The sequence below is a fragment of the Acanthopagrus latus genome, chromosome 14 (assembly GCF_904848185.1).
Source record: "Acanthopagrus latus isolate v.2019 chromosome 14, fAcaLat1.1, whole genome shotgun sequence".
NCBI lineage: Eukaryota > Metazoa > Chordata > Actinopteri > Spariformes > Sparidae > Acanthopagrus > Acanthopagrus latus.
The window spans coordinates 14105786-14122153 of NC_051052.1; the positions used below are offsets into that span (position 1 = coordinate 14105786).

General features: G+C 40.1%; 2 protein-coding genes across 4 annotated transcripts; both read left to right on the plus strand.

Moving 5' to 3' along the window:
* Window positions 1-260: 260 nt before the first annotated feature.
* Window positions 261-4357, plus strand: LOC119032134 (protein mono-ADP-ribosyltransferase PARP11-like). Of its 3 annotated transcripts, none has more exons than XM_037120955.1 (9): window positions 261-437; window positions 537-585; window positions 694-818; window positions 1856-1976; window positions 2132-2207; window positions 2476-2548; window positions 2940-3067; window positions 3457-3604; window positions 3702-4357. In XM_037120955.1, exons 1-9 carry the CDS (start codon window positions 393-395, stop codon window positions 4002-4004), a joined length of 1068 nt encoding a protein of 355 aa, XP_036976850.1. In that variant the 5' UTR covers window positions 261-392; the 3' UTR covers window positions 4005-4357. The 3 variants fall into 3 exon arrangements, with proteins under 3 accessions (XP_036976850.1, XP_036976851.1, XP_036976849.1); XM_037120954.1 differs by having other exon boundaries at window positions 264-437; window positions 3453-3604; window positions 3702-4352; XM_037120956.1 differs by lacking the exon at window positions 537-585 and having other exon boundaries at window positions 263-437; window positions 3453-3604; window positions 3702-4352.
* Window positions 4358-5443: 1086 nt separating this feature from the next.
* LOC119032135 (protein mono-ADP-ribosyltransferase PARP11-like) lies at window positions 5444-9028 on the plus strand. Its single transcript, XM_037120957.1, has 8 exons — window positions 5444-5743; window positions 6695-6794; window positions 6891-7005; window positions 7090-7159; window positions 7292-7355; window positions 7964-8097; window positions 8180-8331; window positions 8424-9028. Exons 2-8 carry the CDS (start codon window positions 6699-6701, stop codon window positions 8720-8722), a joined length of 930 nt encoding a protein of 309 aa, XP_036976852.1. The 5' UTR covers window positions 5444-5743; window positions 6695-6698; the 3' UTR covers window positions 8723-9028.
* Window positions 9029-16368: the final 7340 nt, after the last annotated feature.

A 16368-nucleotide genomic window follows, 5' to 3' on the forward strand; every position in this document is an offset into this window, starting at 1 on the left:
AGATGATATTTCTATAACCCCAAAAAACTGGTTTCATTTGCAAGCTGGAACATGTCAAACCTGAACCTATACCAGCTTTCAGTGACATTTACCAACACTCTCTCTTTGTACTTTATTTTATACTAAAGCATTTATGTCATAACTATCTGTAATGCAGACATCTATACATATATACATCTAGTGTTTTTACTTTATGGGACACCTGCCAGGACAAACTCGGGGCTCCACTGCTCCAGTTGACCCCGCAGGACGATGACGCAGTGACGTCCCGTTGGTGACGAACCAGGAAATAAAAGTAAACAACGTACAGGAAGAACGAAAATGTTATGTAGCGTTAGTCGTCGACTTTTGTTTCTCTGCGGAGATTTATTGCGAACGCATGAAGGATTTATATGCCGATAAGGACAGAGAGCCGGTTAGAGACAGGCTGGAGACCGGTAAGACAGCCGTGTAGCCGCGGAGAGTCGGGTGCGGCAGCCGCTAATGATAGCTAGCTCGATATGGCCATTTCCTGTATTATTTGATTTTGTTTACAGGATGAAATGCCCTCACGACCATGGCTTAAAAACATCGCCTTGACGTTAGGTTTGTCACACGAATAAAACACCACCTTAGCTTCCCTTTTTGCTCGACTGTATCTTCGTTGCTCTTTTGCCTAAGTGTGTCGGCGTGTTGTCACTCATTAATTTTCAGATTTAGCAATGTTAGCCATCAGGTCGTCCGAGGAGGAGTCCACTGAGACTGAGGAGATGGACACCTCAGAGCCCAACTGGTGCTGGTTCTACCTGGCTGAGTGTGGAGTGTGGCACATGTTTGAGGTAGTTCACGGGACACGGCAACTTTGCACAACACAATACACTTTACAGCAGTCCTTATACTGTATTCCCCGCCTCCTGCTCCTCCCTCAGTGGTAGCCTTGCCTCTAATTATGAGCCACTGAGGGACAAAAGTCCATTTGCCAGTAAAGTCCCCCCTCAGCTTAGTCGCCTCTTTGGCTGGCTTGAATAATGGAAAGCTATTGCATTGTTAATTTCCCTTCACCCATAAGCTTTGCATGTGAGTTAAAGGGGCACTGTGTAGTTCTGAAGAGGAAATTCAAACTCAGAATTTGAATATTTACAATATTAATGAGGTGATGGAACAAACCATTTTCCGTATCTGAATGAACAAGCTGTTCTCAGAGGAAAAGAGGGTCAGATTGTTTTATTCAGTTTATACAATCGTGAAAACCGAAAGTTTGTTTATTTGTCAGTCAGCACATGGAGATCTTTCTCTTCTAATTGAAATGAAGTGCATCTTTTACAAAATAATGAAGTCACATGACAATAATGTCAGCAACTAAGATGACGTCCTCAAATGTCTTGTTTTGAGTCCACAGGACAAAAAGAAAATAAACAGAGGATTAAAGAACCAGAGAATATTCACATTGAAGAAGCTGAAAGCAAATAATTTTGACTTTTTTTCCCCCCAGAAAACTACTCAAAACAATTAATTCAATTAACTCTAAATCATTAGAGAGTCAGTGAATCATCTCAGGTCTTTCTGATGCCAAAATGCCAAACAAATGTGTGCGTTCACTGCCACTGACTTGTTCTCCTCTTATTTGTTGCAAATGTAATGTAATATCTTTTTAGATGAAAATTGAAATAATGAATAGTTGGAGCCTTAGAACATGAAAACAAAAACTCAAGGATATTAAATTTACCAGCACATAAAAACAAAAAAAACAGATGCTTACAACAAAGAAGCTTAATCTAATAAATCTGACTATAAGTATTTGCTACTCAACTCAGTCAGTTGGCTGATTGATCAAGACTTATACAGACTAATTTATATTTCTCAACGTCCTTGTCAGATTGATCCCAGTGCAGCCTGCTCTGTGACGAGTGCTCAGATCGAGCAGTGCTACAACAGAAACCAGCGAGGTGTCATGGAATTCTACACGGCCAAGTACACCTACAGACTGGACTTCTCAGGTAAAGTAACAATAAAGCGACTTCATGAGACAGACAATATTCAGCCCAAAGAATCTGAAAGAGAAGTCGTCAAGAATTGTGGTTAAGATGTTGAGTAAGTTTCAGAAAGTGTGCCTGACTTCCTGTGTCTCCTTCTCTTTATTTATCCTCACCAGTCATGCGGCAGATAAACGTAACGACAGGGAAGCAGCGGCCAATCAAACGCTCCCTCCACTCCGCAACTGGCTTCAGGTAAGAAAGAAAAGATGTGGGACGGAGCAGGATGAGGTTGTGTATGTGGAGGCTTTAAAGCAAAGGTCAGAAGTCGAGCGTTTGCTGGCGACGAGAATCCCTGAAGTAAACCATAAATTCCTACGAGCTCCACAGGGAGCTGCTCTGAAGCTGACCCCGAACTTTGTTCTCTCCAAAAAACACAGGAGCAAAGAGAGAAGAGGCACAGATATGTTAGAAGAGGGTGTTTTTTTTCTTGTGTCTTATTCCTCCGTTCCTCTTCTCTCAGGTTTATATGTGATAATCTCGCCTTGCCTGTTCCCTGTCACTGGGAGAGAATCAATACAGATGAGCCCTATCAGGTGAGTAGATGGACTCAGACTCACAGTAGAATTAGAGTTTTGCCCCCAGAAGAGTCAGATCATCTTAAAGTTAAACGCATGGATCTCGGTCCTTGTAGGCTAGAGAGTGTTAAAAAGTGCGGCTGTTCATTCATATTGTCAAAATCTCACCACAGGCACGCGGTAGAGATGATGTGTGGGTGTTGGATTAAGAAAGACACTTTCAAGTTCACACAGGTTATTTTTCCATCAGTGTGTAATTTATTTAACATCATTCAAATCCATGAGACACAATGGCAATGAAATCTGACCAACAAGACCTAAAGTAACAACTGAATGTGTATACGTTATAATTACAGTATATTATTATCATTCTTCAGCATTGTAATTTATGATTTTCCTGTTTCTGCAGCTCATCCAGCTTGGAAGAGACACCTATGAGTTTAAAGAAGTTGCGAGGCTGTACGAAAGGACAATGGATCATCCGATCAAATCCATCCAGAGGATTCAGAACTTGGACTTGTGGGAATTCTTTTGCAGGTAGACAATTGCTGTGTAGTTGAGTGGGTGGACTGTACGGTGTGTAAAGTGCTCTTGTGTGTTAGCAGACGATCCTGCTGTTGATTTAATAATAATTTTATGTAATTTATATATTCACAGTGAGATTTTCTTATTTCTTTTTTTTTTTCTTTTCCCCTTTTTCAAAGCTTTTTCTCTTAAAGTAAATCAGCAGAATGAGACCCAATCAGGAGCCTTCACTCATTTTATTAGTTTCAATGAAAAGTCTGTAACCACATTGTTTGTCCTCTTCCTTTTAAAGTCAGTCAGACACCCCTGTAGCCCTTTTTGTAGTTTGAAAAATGCGCTTTGTAAAAAAGTGATCAGTGCTCTGTGTTGTGTTGTCGTTCCTTGGTTCTCCCCTAAGGAAGAAAACACAGTTGCGAAAAGTCAAGCGCACATTGGATATTGAGGAGAGAATGCTGTTTCATGGCACAGGACACAGCAACATACAAGCTATATGTACATTTAACTTTGACTGGCGGCTCACAGGAAGCCATGGCGATGTCTATGGCAAAGGTAGACCCTTCTGTGTTGTCGTGACGCAACATCATGAAACAATTCACTGCACTTTATTTGGGCTGTATCTCATTCAACTTTCCTTTCCCCCCTGCAGGGAGCTACTTCGCCCGGGATGCCAAGTACTCGAGTAAGTTCTGTCACACCACAGGGAAGCACAACACCACCCTGCAGAGACACGGACTCGCCCCGCCGATATTTGCCAGCGAGCCGCCCTACAAGACCATGTTCCTGGCCAGAGTGCTCGTTGGAGAATACACAGTCGGCCATCCGATGTACTGCAGACCGCCTTCGAAGGACGCCAGCTTCACTAACTTTTACGACAGCTGTGTGGACGATATGGCCAATCCAAAGATTTATGTCATTTTTGACAGCAATCAGATTTACCCAGAGTATCTGATTGAGTTCTACTGAAGCCAGAGATGAGAAAATATGTACTTTTTCCTCTCTCTCTCTCTCAAACATGGAAATAATGTGGATGCAGAAACAGATGACAAGAGGATGCAGTGGAAATCTTCTTTTTCGGTCAGATCTGGTGCCTAACTGGAGCATGAGTCATCTAAAGTGCCTTTGGGGGAAATGGAAAAAGACAGTCAAGGCTTTGTGTACAGTCTCTATGCTGTGCAGTGTATACTAAGAGGCCCTTATGGTTTGAACGTTTCTGTGATGTAAAAAAAGAAAAAAGATGCTGATGAGAGATCAGCATCTGTGGCAATTTTGTATTAAATGCAGAATCTGTGCTTGCTCATTCAGTATCTGTGCACAGCTGTCTCGTTGCAGCCTGTAGGTTATAGGTGACGTCCCGCCATCACTCCCTCACGTCCACAGTGCCACGCATGAGCTTACTTACAAGTCATGTTCGACATTATTCTCAACAACAATACCAAAAACCACAACACGTTCCCCGCTTGCTCCATTTAGCGCCGTGATCCATCAGTTTAGCGACATCGACATCTGTGTGTGCCTAGTACAATGTATTACGTAGGCATGGGTTTATTTTATTTTTTTTAATCAAAAAAACAAAACGCTTCTACCTCTTTTTTTAAACCATGCATCGGTGCACTCTCCCCCCTTTCCGTGAAAGGTTTCGTATCTGTGTCACAGTGACACAAACTTGATGTCGTCGTTCATTTGTGGTCCTCAAGCAATATGTGTCGGTGTATCCTTTTCTGACATTGACTTCAGTCTTCAAAAGGACGTGACAATGACCGAAGTTGAATATTGTAGTTCAACCCAGAAGATCAGTTCCAGCATCACAGACGACTTAAAAAAAAAAATCACCTGTGTGATGTCACCACCTGCTAACATCTTTCTTTACAGGAATAAGCAGGTTATGTTTGCACCTGGTGTAAATTTACAAAAAAAAAATTAAAATAAATGAATGTAGCCAGCACATGTATAGTACTGTAATTGTAAATTCATGTAATATTGCTTTGCTGTGTGTGTGTTTGTTGAATACAATGTATGATTGTGTATGTGTGTGTGTGTGTGTGTGTGTGTGGATCAAGAATTAGAAAAGCATTCAGACTACTTCAGTTTGCCACAAGGTGGTGCAACAGTACAAGGATGGATCTCGAGCAACTCTTGCATTTAGTAAATGCGAACGGGGGACGAAACAACCCCGATGTCTTTAGTCTTAACACTACAAAGCTGTGTGAGAGTGGAGGAGCGTGTCAAGCTATATGTGTGTGTGTAGTTTGCACATGTTACAACTAATAAACTTTTCAAAGTACACATGTTCAGTTTTCTCTTTCAGAACTTACTGTATTTCAGAGAGGAACACCGTTGATTCATTTATTCAGTAGTGTTGTTTGCAGTTGTAAATAACAGTTGCTTTTTGACTAGTTGCTATCTTAATCCAATATATTCACAATATATTTTTTTGGTCTTTCTATGGCTTTATTGTTCGGGCAGCTTAGAGAGAGATGACAGTAAACAGGATGACAGAGTGGTGTTGACACGCAGCAACTTTAACCATCGAGGACAAAACATCCCTACATGGGACGCCCGCTCTACCAACTGAGCTAATGGAAGCCCCCATAATGCATTTCTGACCAGTGGCAATGAGGCAATATCTACAATCTGCTACAATCAGCCGTAGGTCAATCCCCCCTCCCAACCATCGAGGAAAGTTTGAAGGTATATGAATCTCTGCATAATGACAGGACCAACAATCATTCAGGAAATAACATCAGTGGCGGCAAATAGATGAAAGTTAGACTCAAATTCGAAAAGAAGAAGAAGAAGAAAAAAAAAGTAATAAATATGTTTTAACTTGAATGTTTTCAACTTTTTGAAACATTTCTGTGCTAAAAAGAAACTTAGTGACATGGGTAACACTTTACAACATGCATCATTAATACATGGTAAGTTTATTAGTTAAGTAAAGTGTTCAGAAACAATAAAAAATGGTTCATAAAACATTTATCAAGCAATCGTAAAGGTTAAAAACATCAGTCACGGCTCTCATGGCGGCCACATCATGTTTATAATGAACTACACAGTATTTATTAACCATTTACAAAGTATGATGAACATCAACTGCAACTTTCCGATAAACAATTGCTAATAAACAGTTTATAAAACATTCTTTTATAATTATAATTGAATTTCAGTATTGAAAAAAATATCTAAAATGATGTACATGATGTTTTTGATCATCCAAAACTGTTGCTGTGGTTACACCGCTGCTCATCAACAGATCTTTTTCAATTTGTGTCAGTTCATATTTAGATATCTGTTCAGGAAGGACAAATATCTATAATTTGACAACAAAACCACAAAATTGCTTTCCAGATATCTTAAAATAACTTTTTAAGTGAAAAGTGACTTTGCTATGAGTCAGACATACAGATTACATCTGAGAGGGGCTTGGCAAAACTTTTAACAGTGTCACGTGATCTTCCACCTTTGAGTGAGAGACAGCCAGCCTCCCTGTGAGGTGTGGCTTCTCAGAACTTTGATCCAGTCAGAGGCACCAGAGTCAAAGTTTATATTTACCGGAGTGAATCAGAGAGAGGAAAGGTCAGGTATAAATCATAAATATTTTAGCTTTTGCTGTGATAAAACTTTTCTTTTCCCCCCCATCAGGACAATGTGGCAAAACAAAGAGATGGAAGACATGGACACATCAGACACCCCGTGGTGCTGGTATTACCTGGCAGACTGTGGAAGGTGGCACCGATTTGAGGTAAACTGTCTTCAACATTTATTTCACTCAAAACATTCATAGAGCAAAATGTCTGATGCAAAACTAACTTTTCCTACTTTTCTGTCCATCCTGCAGGACGACCCAGACAACCCGCTTAGCAGTCAGGATATTGAAAACTACTATCAAAGGAACTCAAAAGCAGTTTTAAATACATCAACAGCAAACTGTCAAGGCAACGTAGATTTCTCAGGTACCTTGACTGCACGGTCTCGTTCACATTATGTCCTCGTCTGCCTTTAAGGAACTCTGACATGACTTCTGTGTTCTTACACAGCAATGTTACAGACTGACCTCAAGACAGGAAGGCAAAGACGAATCCAGCGGAGCTTCAACATCAACAGAGGGTAAAATGAACAAGTGAAAACAGATAAATAACAACAACAAAAATGTAAGCTCACAGCAGTTGAGGGTGTGTGAGTATCGCTTTCTGCAAAAATGAAAGTGAAACTCAGCACAGTTAATTCTTCCTCCCACAGCTGTTGCTGCTTCACTGCTGCTCCAGTCTTCTGGGAAAAGGTTGATCCCATCCATCCATACCAGGTGACAGAAACAGGAATGTGTTTCAAACTGTCCAGCTGTGACGTGAGCGGTTTGGATGTACTGAGGTTTGAAGTTCAAAACGAAAGCCCGCCTTAATCCTCCACAAATACAGCTGACACTGCACATCAAGTTAGCATTAGCTTGCTGGAAAGGTGTAAAGTGGTTGTACAACCCAAGAAACGTGAACGTGTGTGAAAATATAAAATCATAGAAAGTAACATAAATATTGACAGATATCAAAATTTGGATCCTTGTTGTCTAAATTCATGCAAAAACATACGTCATTAGTGGCTAGCATCTTTCCTTGAAAAATTGGGGTAAAAATCTTTTTTATTGCGCAGTTGATGAAAAAATGTTGATTCATGACAGTGGAGAATTTTACTGCGATTAATATACGAAACAAAAAATAAACGTAACTCAAAATAGGGATATGTAAAAAACATTACAAATGAATGAATTTAAAAAAAAACAAAAAACATAAAAACATTGCCATTTGAATGGGTAAATACACTTTTTAACCCAAAAATCGGATAAAAATATCACAATTTAATGTTTCTATTGGTATGGTTCACTCTATTAAGTGTTTATTTTCTTAATACATCTCACAGTTAATCCCTCTGCATGAACTCACCCCTGAATATCACTGTGTGGCGAGTTACGTGAAGAAGGACGGGCTGCTGGACAAACCCATCGTATCCATCAGCAGGATACAGAATTTGGACCTGTGGGAAATCTATTGCAGGTGTGTATACAACGTCTCTGAGTTCTCCCCATCCCCCTCAACAGTTGCCTTCTTAGTAATCAAACTGATCTCTGTCTTAAAGGAAAAAGTTACAGCTCATGAGAATTCATGGCATCAGGGAAATTGAGGAGAGGAGACTCTTTCATGGGACTGCAAACCAAAATGTCGACAGCATTTGCAAGTTTAACTTTGATTTACGGATAGCTGGACAACATGCCCACGTGTACGGCAAAGGTAAGTGAAACGATACAGTAACTAACATAGCATCTAATGTAGGTTTTGTCTGTTCGCCAGAGTTTCATCTCATTTCTGTCTTTTTTTTTAAGGAATATATTTTGCGAGACACGCCACGTACGCAGACAATTACAGCCGAGGCAGTAAGGATCCGTTGCATCTGTATGGCGGAGAAACACGAGGGGTAAACGGCGAATACACCAAAATAATATTTCTGGCGCGGGTGATAGTCGGAAAATCAGTCCTGGGAGAGAAGGATTACCAAAAACCTGATCATGGAAAGAAAGAAAACACTCACTACAGCTGTGTGGACAATGTCAAGCATCCCAAGATTTTTGTTATTTTTGATCCAAATCAAATATATCCAGAGTATCTGATCCAGTACAAATGAAGTCCAAAGAGGATACTGAGCAAAACCAACATATTTATTTATATTTTTCTACAGTAGCAGAACTCATTTTGACAAAACTTTTAGTACATTTTTAAAAGAGGACCTAAAATCTGCACTTGCGTGAATGTTTACATCCGTTTCTATTTGCGAAACAAAGAAATCTTACAAATGATGCTAGTTTCGGTTGAGTGCTGTTTATAAAATGCATTCTTACATGTCAACCGCTGTCCCATTCAGAATTTATGAACACATTTCACCGATTTCTCTTTGAAGAGCTTTGGAAATAAATTTCGTTGCAGAACAAAACCAAAAGGCTTCGCATGTTTATTCCTCTTCCAGCTCTTCATCATGTGAATCACTACAGGGTGAAAAAAACAGAAATGAACTGTGGTGAGATGAGAGAGAGAAATAAACAGCAAAGGGTCAGGGATTGATCGCAGGACCTCCACATATGTGACGCCCACTCTACCAACTGAGCTAATCATCAATGCATGGGGAAGTTTTAATCAGAACACACAAATCTTCATTGACTGTTGTTTTGTTTTGTTTTGTTTTTTAACTTTAAACAAACTAGAAAAACAGACACACTTTGTTTTCATGGGTGAATAAACAAACTGACTTTAAAGGAGGACACAAGTGGCGGACCCTGCCACCCTCCTAGCTTCAAACAGTGTTCTGGAACCTAATTTTCCTCTGACAACAGCTTGTTTATTCAGTTACAGAAAACTAAAATTTCTTCTCTGAAACTACATAGTGCCCCTTTAATATTTTTTTCTACATTACAAGGTGTCTTTGAATATTTATCAAAAGTGGATGTGTACAGTCTGTCCAGGTTTTCAGAGTGAGATATGTGAAGAGAACTATCTAGTCCACAAACAGGGGAATGAATGAGAGAACCACACCTATAATTCAAAAACAAACAAATAAGCTCAGATGTCATAGGATTATATAACACTTTACATTCAGTATGAACCAAGTGCACAAGATCATCAGCTCAGATTACAGTCAAGCTGCTTCAGTTTTGCCAGTGCAGTGACGACTCTGCCCCAAAACCACTAACAAGCGCCTCCAGCGGTGAGAGAAATGAAACCTATGGTGCTGGTTTTCAACACGCCCACATCAGTGACGTCCAGACTACAGGTGGTGTCCTCCCTCCTCCAACACACCTGCTCTGACATCACTGGGTGTGTGGGGCGTTTTCCATACGGGAAGTGTCGCATCAGTGAGTTTCAACCACAGTCCTGCTGCCCAGCAACATCAGTGAAGTAAACAAATACAGAAAGACCATTTCATACAGCAGCGTTTCTTTCCTCTATGACTGATCTTATTGGGTTCATAGGCTTGTTTGTAAGTAACTGTGACTCAAAGGGCTTTAATTCTAAAGAGATAAGAGTTAAAAATGGGCTAACTGTACTTGATAGAAACTGTCAGCAGAGGTCGCCGCTGACACATGTCACATTTGAGAGCTGGAGGTTAAACTGTTGGCACGGATCAGTGCTGGCTGCTTCACATTATGTTTTTTTTTCTTCTACTGGCACATGTCTGCCATCACTTCTGCACAAAACTCCTTCAGAGTGAGTCAGCAGCTCATTGTTCCGTTCTCTCCTTCTCCCAGAGTCATTATCATTAGTTGACCCTGTGGTGCCAGCTGGTGGCTACATCCACAAACTGATGGAATACACAGTACAGTGACCCAGTACAGTTACTTACCTACAGTTTTGAAATATTTGTACTTGTTTATCTGTTACTTTATACTTCCACTCCACCTCATCGCCAGAGTTATTTGATTGCTTTGATAGCGTCCAATTACTTTGCAGATGGAGACGGTCAGAAAAATGCTGAATACTGGATTTCATAATTGGCCAGATTGACCCACAGTTAGCAGTAATTATATGTACAATTGACTTTTACTTGTACTTTTAATAGTTAGAAAGTACATTTATCTCCAGAAAATGACATTTGATACCTGAGTATGATTCCTACTAAAATAATTTTGGTCTTGCCTCCATGTACCATATTTAAAGGTCCCATATCATAAAAAAACACATTTTCTCTGGTCTCTACATATATAAGCTGGTCCTCCTGAGCCTGCCAACTCCCAGAATGAGGAAAGAAAACGATTCCTGCATGGTCTCTGCAGCTCACCCATTGGTAACACGGCGCTCCTATAGGCTGTTCAGATTCAGCTCCTGGCTTTATGTAACGAAAGGAGTCATTATCATAGGCCGACCTCCTCTGAGCGGTGAAAGGAGATATCAGAGAGGGGGGCGTTCATCCCCGAGGTGAAGTTCGGTGTGTCCAGCAGTGAGACAGCAGTGTTTCGCAATGTCGTCGCTCAGAGTTAGACACGCAAATAGCTCTGTTGTTGGTTGTAAAAATCAACATAAGTGCCTATATTCTGTCCCAACTACAGAACAACAGAGGAGACAGTGGTTGCGTTTCATATTCTAAGACAACATGTCAGCTACGGTTCGTGTTAGCTTGTGTGTGTGTGCTAACCACTTCACATCGGACTGCTTCAGTAACAAAGGTCAGTACAAAGCTGGCTTTACCTTGACACCGACCCTCGTAAAAGGATCAGTCCCAACCACACCGGACCCAGCAACTGCACCTGAGCTAACGAAAAGTGTCGCCGCGGGTTAACAGTTGCCTTCGAGTATAGAGAAATCAGCTGGAAACTGGCTAACTAGTTAGCTCCACTTCGGTCCACTATGCAATGGAGTTTGAAGCGAGTTTAATGCAATGGAGCTTGGTTGTTACAGTAAAAAGTCTGGAAACATGTGCAGACTGGAGACAGAGATGATGCGAACAATGTCCAAGAGTTTGGAGACTGTGTCGGAGACAAACACAGCTTTCGCTAGCTGTTAGCCATTAGCTTCATGGTAGTAACTGTAACAACACATATGAACAAACTAACATTATACAGACACACTAACCATTCTGAAACGTCCTGCTGCAGCCACAGAGTCTGTACTTCTTCAGCAGCCTCTCTTTCTGGGTTCCATTCTGGGTCAAACTGGTTTGGTTGAAAGAAAAAATCTCTGAGAGCCATAGTGACACATATATACATCCACCGTAAACATTAGCACATGCTACTGCTAACACAAGGGGCATCCTCTCCCTGAGAGTGAAGTAGCAGGCAGGGCTCTCCAAGTGGGCGTTGACAGACAGAGCTCATTAGCATTTAAAGGTGCAGGTACAGAAACAGACTGCTCTGAATAGAGCTCTGTCGAGCGACTTTCAGACAGCTGAAATTCAGGACCACGGATGGGTTTGGAGCAATGCATATTGAATACAGAGCAGTTTTATTTACTTTGACATATTGTATTAGCATATTGGACCCAAAAACACCCAAGAAAATATAATGTCGTAATCAATATCTGTACTTTCTTTTACTTTTTTTTTTTTTTTTTTTTTACATTTTTTTGTATCTGTGGATGGAAAGTGACAAAGCACATCAACTTCTTCTAATAGAAATAACTGTTGAGATAGAAGACATACAACATTAAGGAAAAGCTATAAAAACATAATTGCTTTTACGACACTGCTTGCACGTAGAACAATATTATTGCATTGGAAATCAAAAAATCCACCCAAAGTGTCTTTGTGGTTTAGCGACTTGACGCAATTCATACAGTTAGAGAAAATAAAATATACTCTCAGAGGGTCCAGGGACAAATTCTACTCTGTCTGGGATTCAGTCTTGATGCACTTAGGTAAACTTAAAACTGTGCCCACCTAATTATTGCTTTGCAGTCATCTTGCATTTGTATTTGAGACTGTGATTAAATCCATGTGAACCATGTCTTGTTTAGTGCACAGCTCCAGTGCTGGTGAGCCCAGGTATGTGCTTTCTTTTTTGTTATGTATATGCATATGTGTATGTATTTGTGTATATACATGTATGTATATGTATGTATATATAGAGGTATTTGTGGTTTTTAAATTTTATTTATTTATTTTTAATTGTACTTATTCTATTTAATTTTGTATTACCTTCAATTATCTACTTTTACTGGATTGTTGTCCAACATCTTCTTGGGATGGGGGGTTATCAAATATGAATATGTGCATTGTGTCCCCTGTATTTGAAATGATGTAACGTATCACTGATGCTCAATAAAAAGAAAAGGGAAAAAAAAAGAAATAACTGTTGAAAGAGGTAAGAGTGTGCAGTATGGGTCTATAAAAGCCTTAAAACTGAACACAGATTTGTGCAGCAGTACTCTGTTTTACTTCCCTCCCCGATTAATCGCCTCATGACCTCTCAGGTTAATCTCGTGACCCTTTGGATGAGGTCCAAAAGTGTTTAAAACGAGCTCCACTTCAATAAGCTACCACAGTGAATGGCCACTTACACAGTCACGCGTCAGTGTTAATCACATCAGCCACAGAGGCCGCTCGAATGTATTATGAGTAACTTTGACTTCTGATACTTTGGTATACTTTTCTTCTGCACTGTAGGTGGTAAAGATTAATTTTGCATTGTTATATTGGTATTTACTGAAGGATCTGAGTGTGTGTGGTCTTCTACTACTGGTTATATACAGAAAAAAATGAAAGTTCAATGAAACAGTTCCACACAATTATGATTCAGTATGTTGAAATTAAACCTCACATATTGATATAAAGACTGGGGCAACAATAAGGGCCAAATAACTAGCAAATAATTGAACTTTCACCTATTTCTTGGTCAGCTTAACAATTATTTGAATGCCTGACTTTTGCATCAAACCATATCTAAGGCCCCGGAATTAGACTTCACAGATGGCCCTAGCCATGTGCTTCCACTTCTCACACATGCTCACCTCGAAGGCATAGCATCGAGCGGTGAGAGGAAATCCTTTGCCTTGTCACGGGCCCGCTGAACTTCCTTCCCTATTGTGCAGTTTCAGTGGTTTACTTTAACATGTGGGCCCAGGTGTTGACCCGCTGACAGGAGACGCGTCTGCCGGATATGGGAGAAGAACCCGAACATGCGTGTAGGGATCATGTGTGAGTCATCATTCATCTTCTGAAGGACAAAGGCAGATTTTCCATGTTGTACTTGCTCCACTGATGAGAGGCCATCAAAGTGCTTCCTCAGTGGGTGCCAAGCCAGCGTGACCTGAGAGAGACGGAGTCAAGACGAAGCCAGGTTTACAAAGATATGAAAAGAAGAGTCCTGTTAGACGTTACTTTATCAGTGGACAATAAGTAAACTTCATCACTATGACTTGTTTTGCCAATACTGAAATAATTTCCGGATGATGGAGAAGTCATAGTTTAGTTGTTTTTTTTAAAAAAAGATAAAAACGATAATGAAAATAACTGTCTAGTTGACTATATTCATGATGAAAAACATCATAACATCATATTTCCACATACACACACTCGCACAGACACACTGATTGTTTTATTGTTCTTTTATTTCATAATTTTTATTGACTAAAAATAATCCCACCCATGGTCATGTCCAGGAGAGGGGCCTTATTTCCTGTTTTACTTTGAAGTTCTGCCATCACATCATGTTTTGTTTTTCATTTCCTCCCTTTGTTTGTTTCCCCGCCCCTTTTGGCTTCTGTTCCTGTCTGCATCCCTGAGTCAGTCCTCTTCCACCTGTTCTCAGCTCCTCATTTGGTTTGTTCCCTTGTGTGTTTTTTATTCTGTGATTATTTCTGGATTTGCTCCTGCCTGCTTCCTCTTTTGGATCTTGGATCTTTCATTTCTATTTTAGTACTTCTCGTACTACTTATCATTATTGTTATATTATTATTATTTGCTGGTGAGAAGCAAGATCTTAATACAAACCAACAGTTTGAGATTATTTTCGAATGTGCATTGTTTTCTTTTTGCTTCTTGGAGATTTTGCGGACTTGTGGACGTGTACGGTGTCACTGTTCTTCCAATTCCATGTTTCAGCTATTTGAATGTAATATTTTTATAATTCATGCAATTCCAACATGTGTGCATAATTCATGCCACCCCCAGTAAAAACTTTGCGGCCTCACCGCTGTTTCATCTGTAACAACAACAACCCCTTGTTTGTATTTCTAATCATTCTTCATTATTTGAGCTCAGCACTGTGACGACTCAGGTGTATGTTGCTGTTCTTTTCCGTGGTATTGTTGCTGTTTTTTTCACATTCGTAAATGATTTAATTGGTCGTGAGGGTTTTGGGTTTAGCAGATGGCGTTTTTCAAAACAAGGTTATTTCCATGCATAACAAACACATTCTTAATTCAGAGTCATTATCATCGTTGCGTAACGAAATCTGTCCTCACAGATTACGCTCCTCGCGCACAGTTAGAAAATGTTTGAAAACTGGGGCTGCAAGTGTCCTCGGAGTCGGTAAGTGAGTCGAGTTTGATACCTCCTTAAATATTTAGGGCCCGGCGTGCTCGGAGTTCTGATTAGAACTTCTTTGATGTCTGCTTCATCAGATCATATCAACGCGGTGACTTTGTACAGAGACCAAGTCTAATTAGTGGCTCCCTCAGAAGGCTTTCTGTGTGTGTGTTGTGTCATTTAGCGAGCGATGAGACGAGCACAGCACTGTTTTCCTCCTCCGTCTCTAATGAAACCATCGACAAGGTAGCAGGCACTAGAGAGAAAATTACCTCCTTTTTAAATGATGTAACATTTGAAACACTCATAAATGTATTTGGGAATTTTAATTAAAGCCTGCGAGGCCGGTCTCATGACTGACTCTCAGTGTTTATCCAGCGCAGCACAGGACGGTTTGTTTAGGCCTGAGGTTCTCTGCTCCTCTTCAACACAAACTTAACATTGTTTTATCAGCTGGATACTTCACAACGTTCCCTTATCTTATGAGAATTGCTTACAAATATCATTTTGAACAAGTTCAGAAAATAATGCATGAGACACTTTTTCCCCACTATAACATTGATATGATTGTAAACTTTTACATTTTTGCTGTTGTTTCCTTGTTTTGATCTACGTATGTTGATCTCTTGCCTCTGACATGTAACTAGCTTACCTGTGAGGTTTTGAATTACCCCTTTTTGTGCAATCCAGGATCTGGCTGTGGCTCAGGGGTAGAGCCAGATTCTTGTTATTGGAAGGTCGCTAGTTTGATTCCCCTGGTCTGCATGTCAAAGTGTCCTTGTGCAAGATACTGAACCCAAAAAACTGTTCCTGATGTGCTGGTTGGCGCTTTGCATGGCGGTCACCGCCATCAGTGTATGTATGAATTACTGTAAGTTGCTTTGAACAAATGGCCCTAAATGTAAATAATCCTGAATGTGAATAATGGATTTATACATGCAAATGAAATTTCCATGTTGGGAGAATTCCTCAGATCTTCTACTTAAAAGTACCATTTGTAAGATAAATCAAAAGTCAAGCAGTCAAAAATCAACTTTCTTACAAACTAGACCTTCAATTAAAAGTAGCTACACTGCAGTGTGGAACTAGTCAGTAACAAAGTGTAAAAGTCCTGAATTTAGAATTCAAATTAATTGAACGAATAAAACTTTTAGCCTCAAAAGTAAAAACAGGCTGCTTGTTATGCAGGACGGCCCTTTCAGAATAATAAAGACTGAATCAATGGATTGTAATTATTAATGCATTAACGTGCGCGTCACTTTTCAGTTGTAGCCGGCACATTTTTTGCTACTCAGGGTTGATTGTAATTTTCCCTGTGG

Coding starts and splice junctions, on each gene's coding strand:
- LOC119032134 (XM_037120954.1), top strand. CDS start 393: ATGCCGATAAGGACAGAGAGCCGGTTAGAGACAGGCTGGAGACCG. Junction 3,068..3,452: donor TTGTGGGAATTCTTTTGCAG/GTAGACAATTGC, acceptor TTCTCCCCTAAG/GAAGAAAACACAGTTGCGAA. Junction 3,605..3,701: donor TGGCGATGTCTATGGCAAAG/GTAGACCCTTCT, acceptor TCCCCCCTGCAG/GGAGCTACTTCGCCCGGGAT.
- LOC119032135 (XM_037120957.1), top strand. CDS start 6,699: ATGTGGCAAAACAAAGAGATGGAAGACATGGACACATCAGACACCCCG. Junction 7,160..7,291: donor AGCTTCAACATCAACAGAGG/GTAAAATGAACA, acceptor TTCCTCCCACAG/CTGTTGCTGCTTCACTGCTG. Junction 8,098..8,179: donor CTGTGGGAAATCTATTGCAG/GTGTGTATACAA, acceptor TCTGTCTTAAAG/GAAAAAGTTACAGCTCATGA.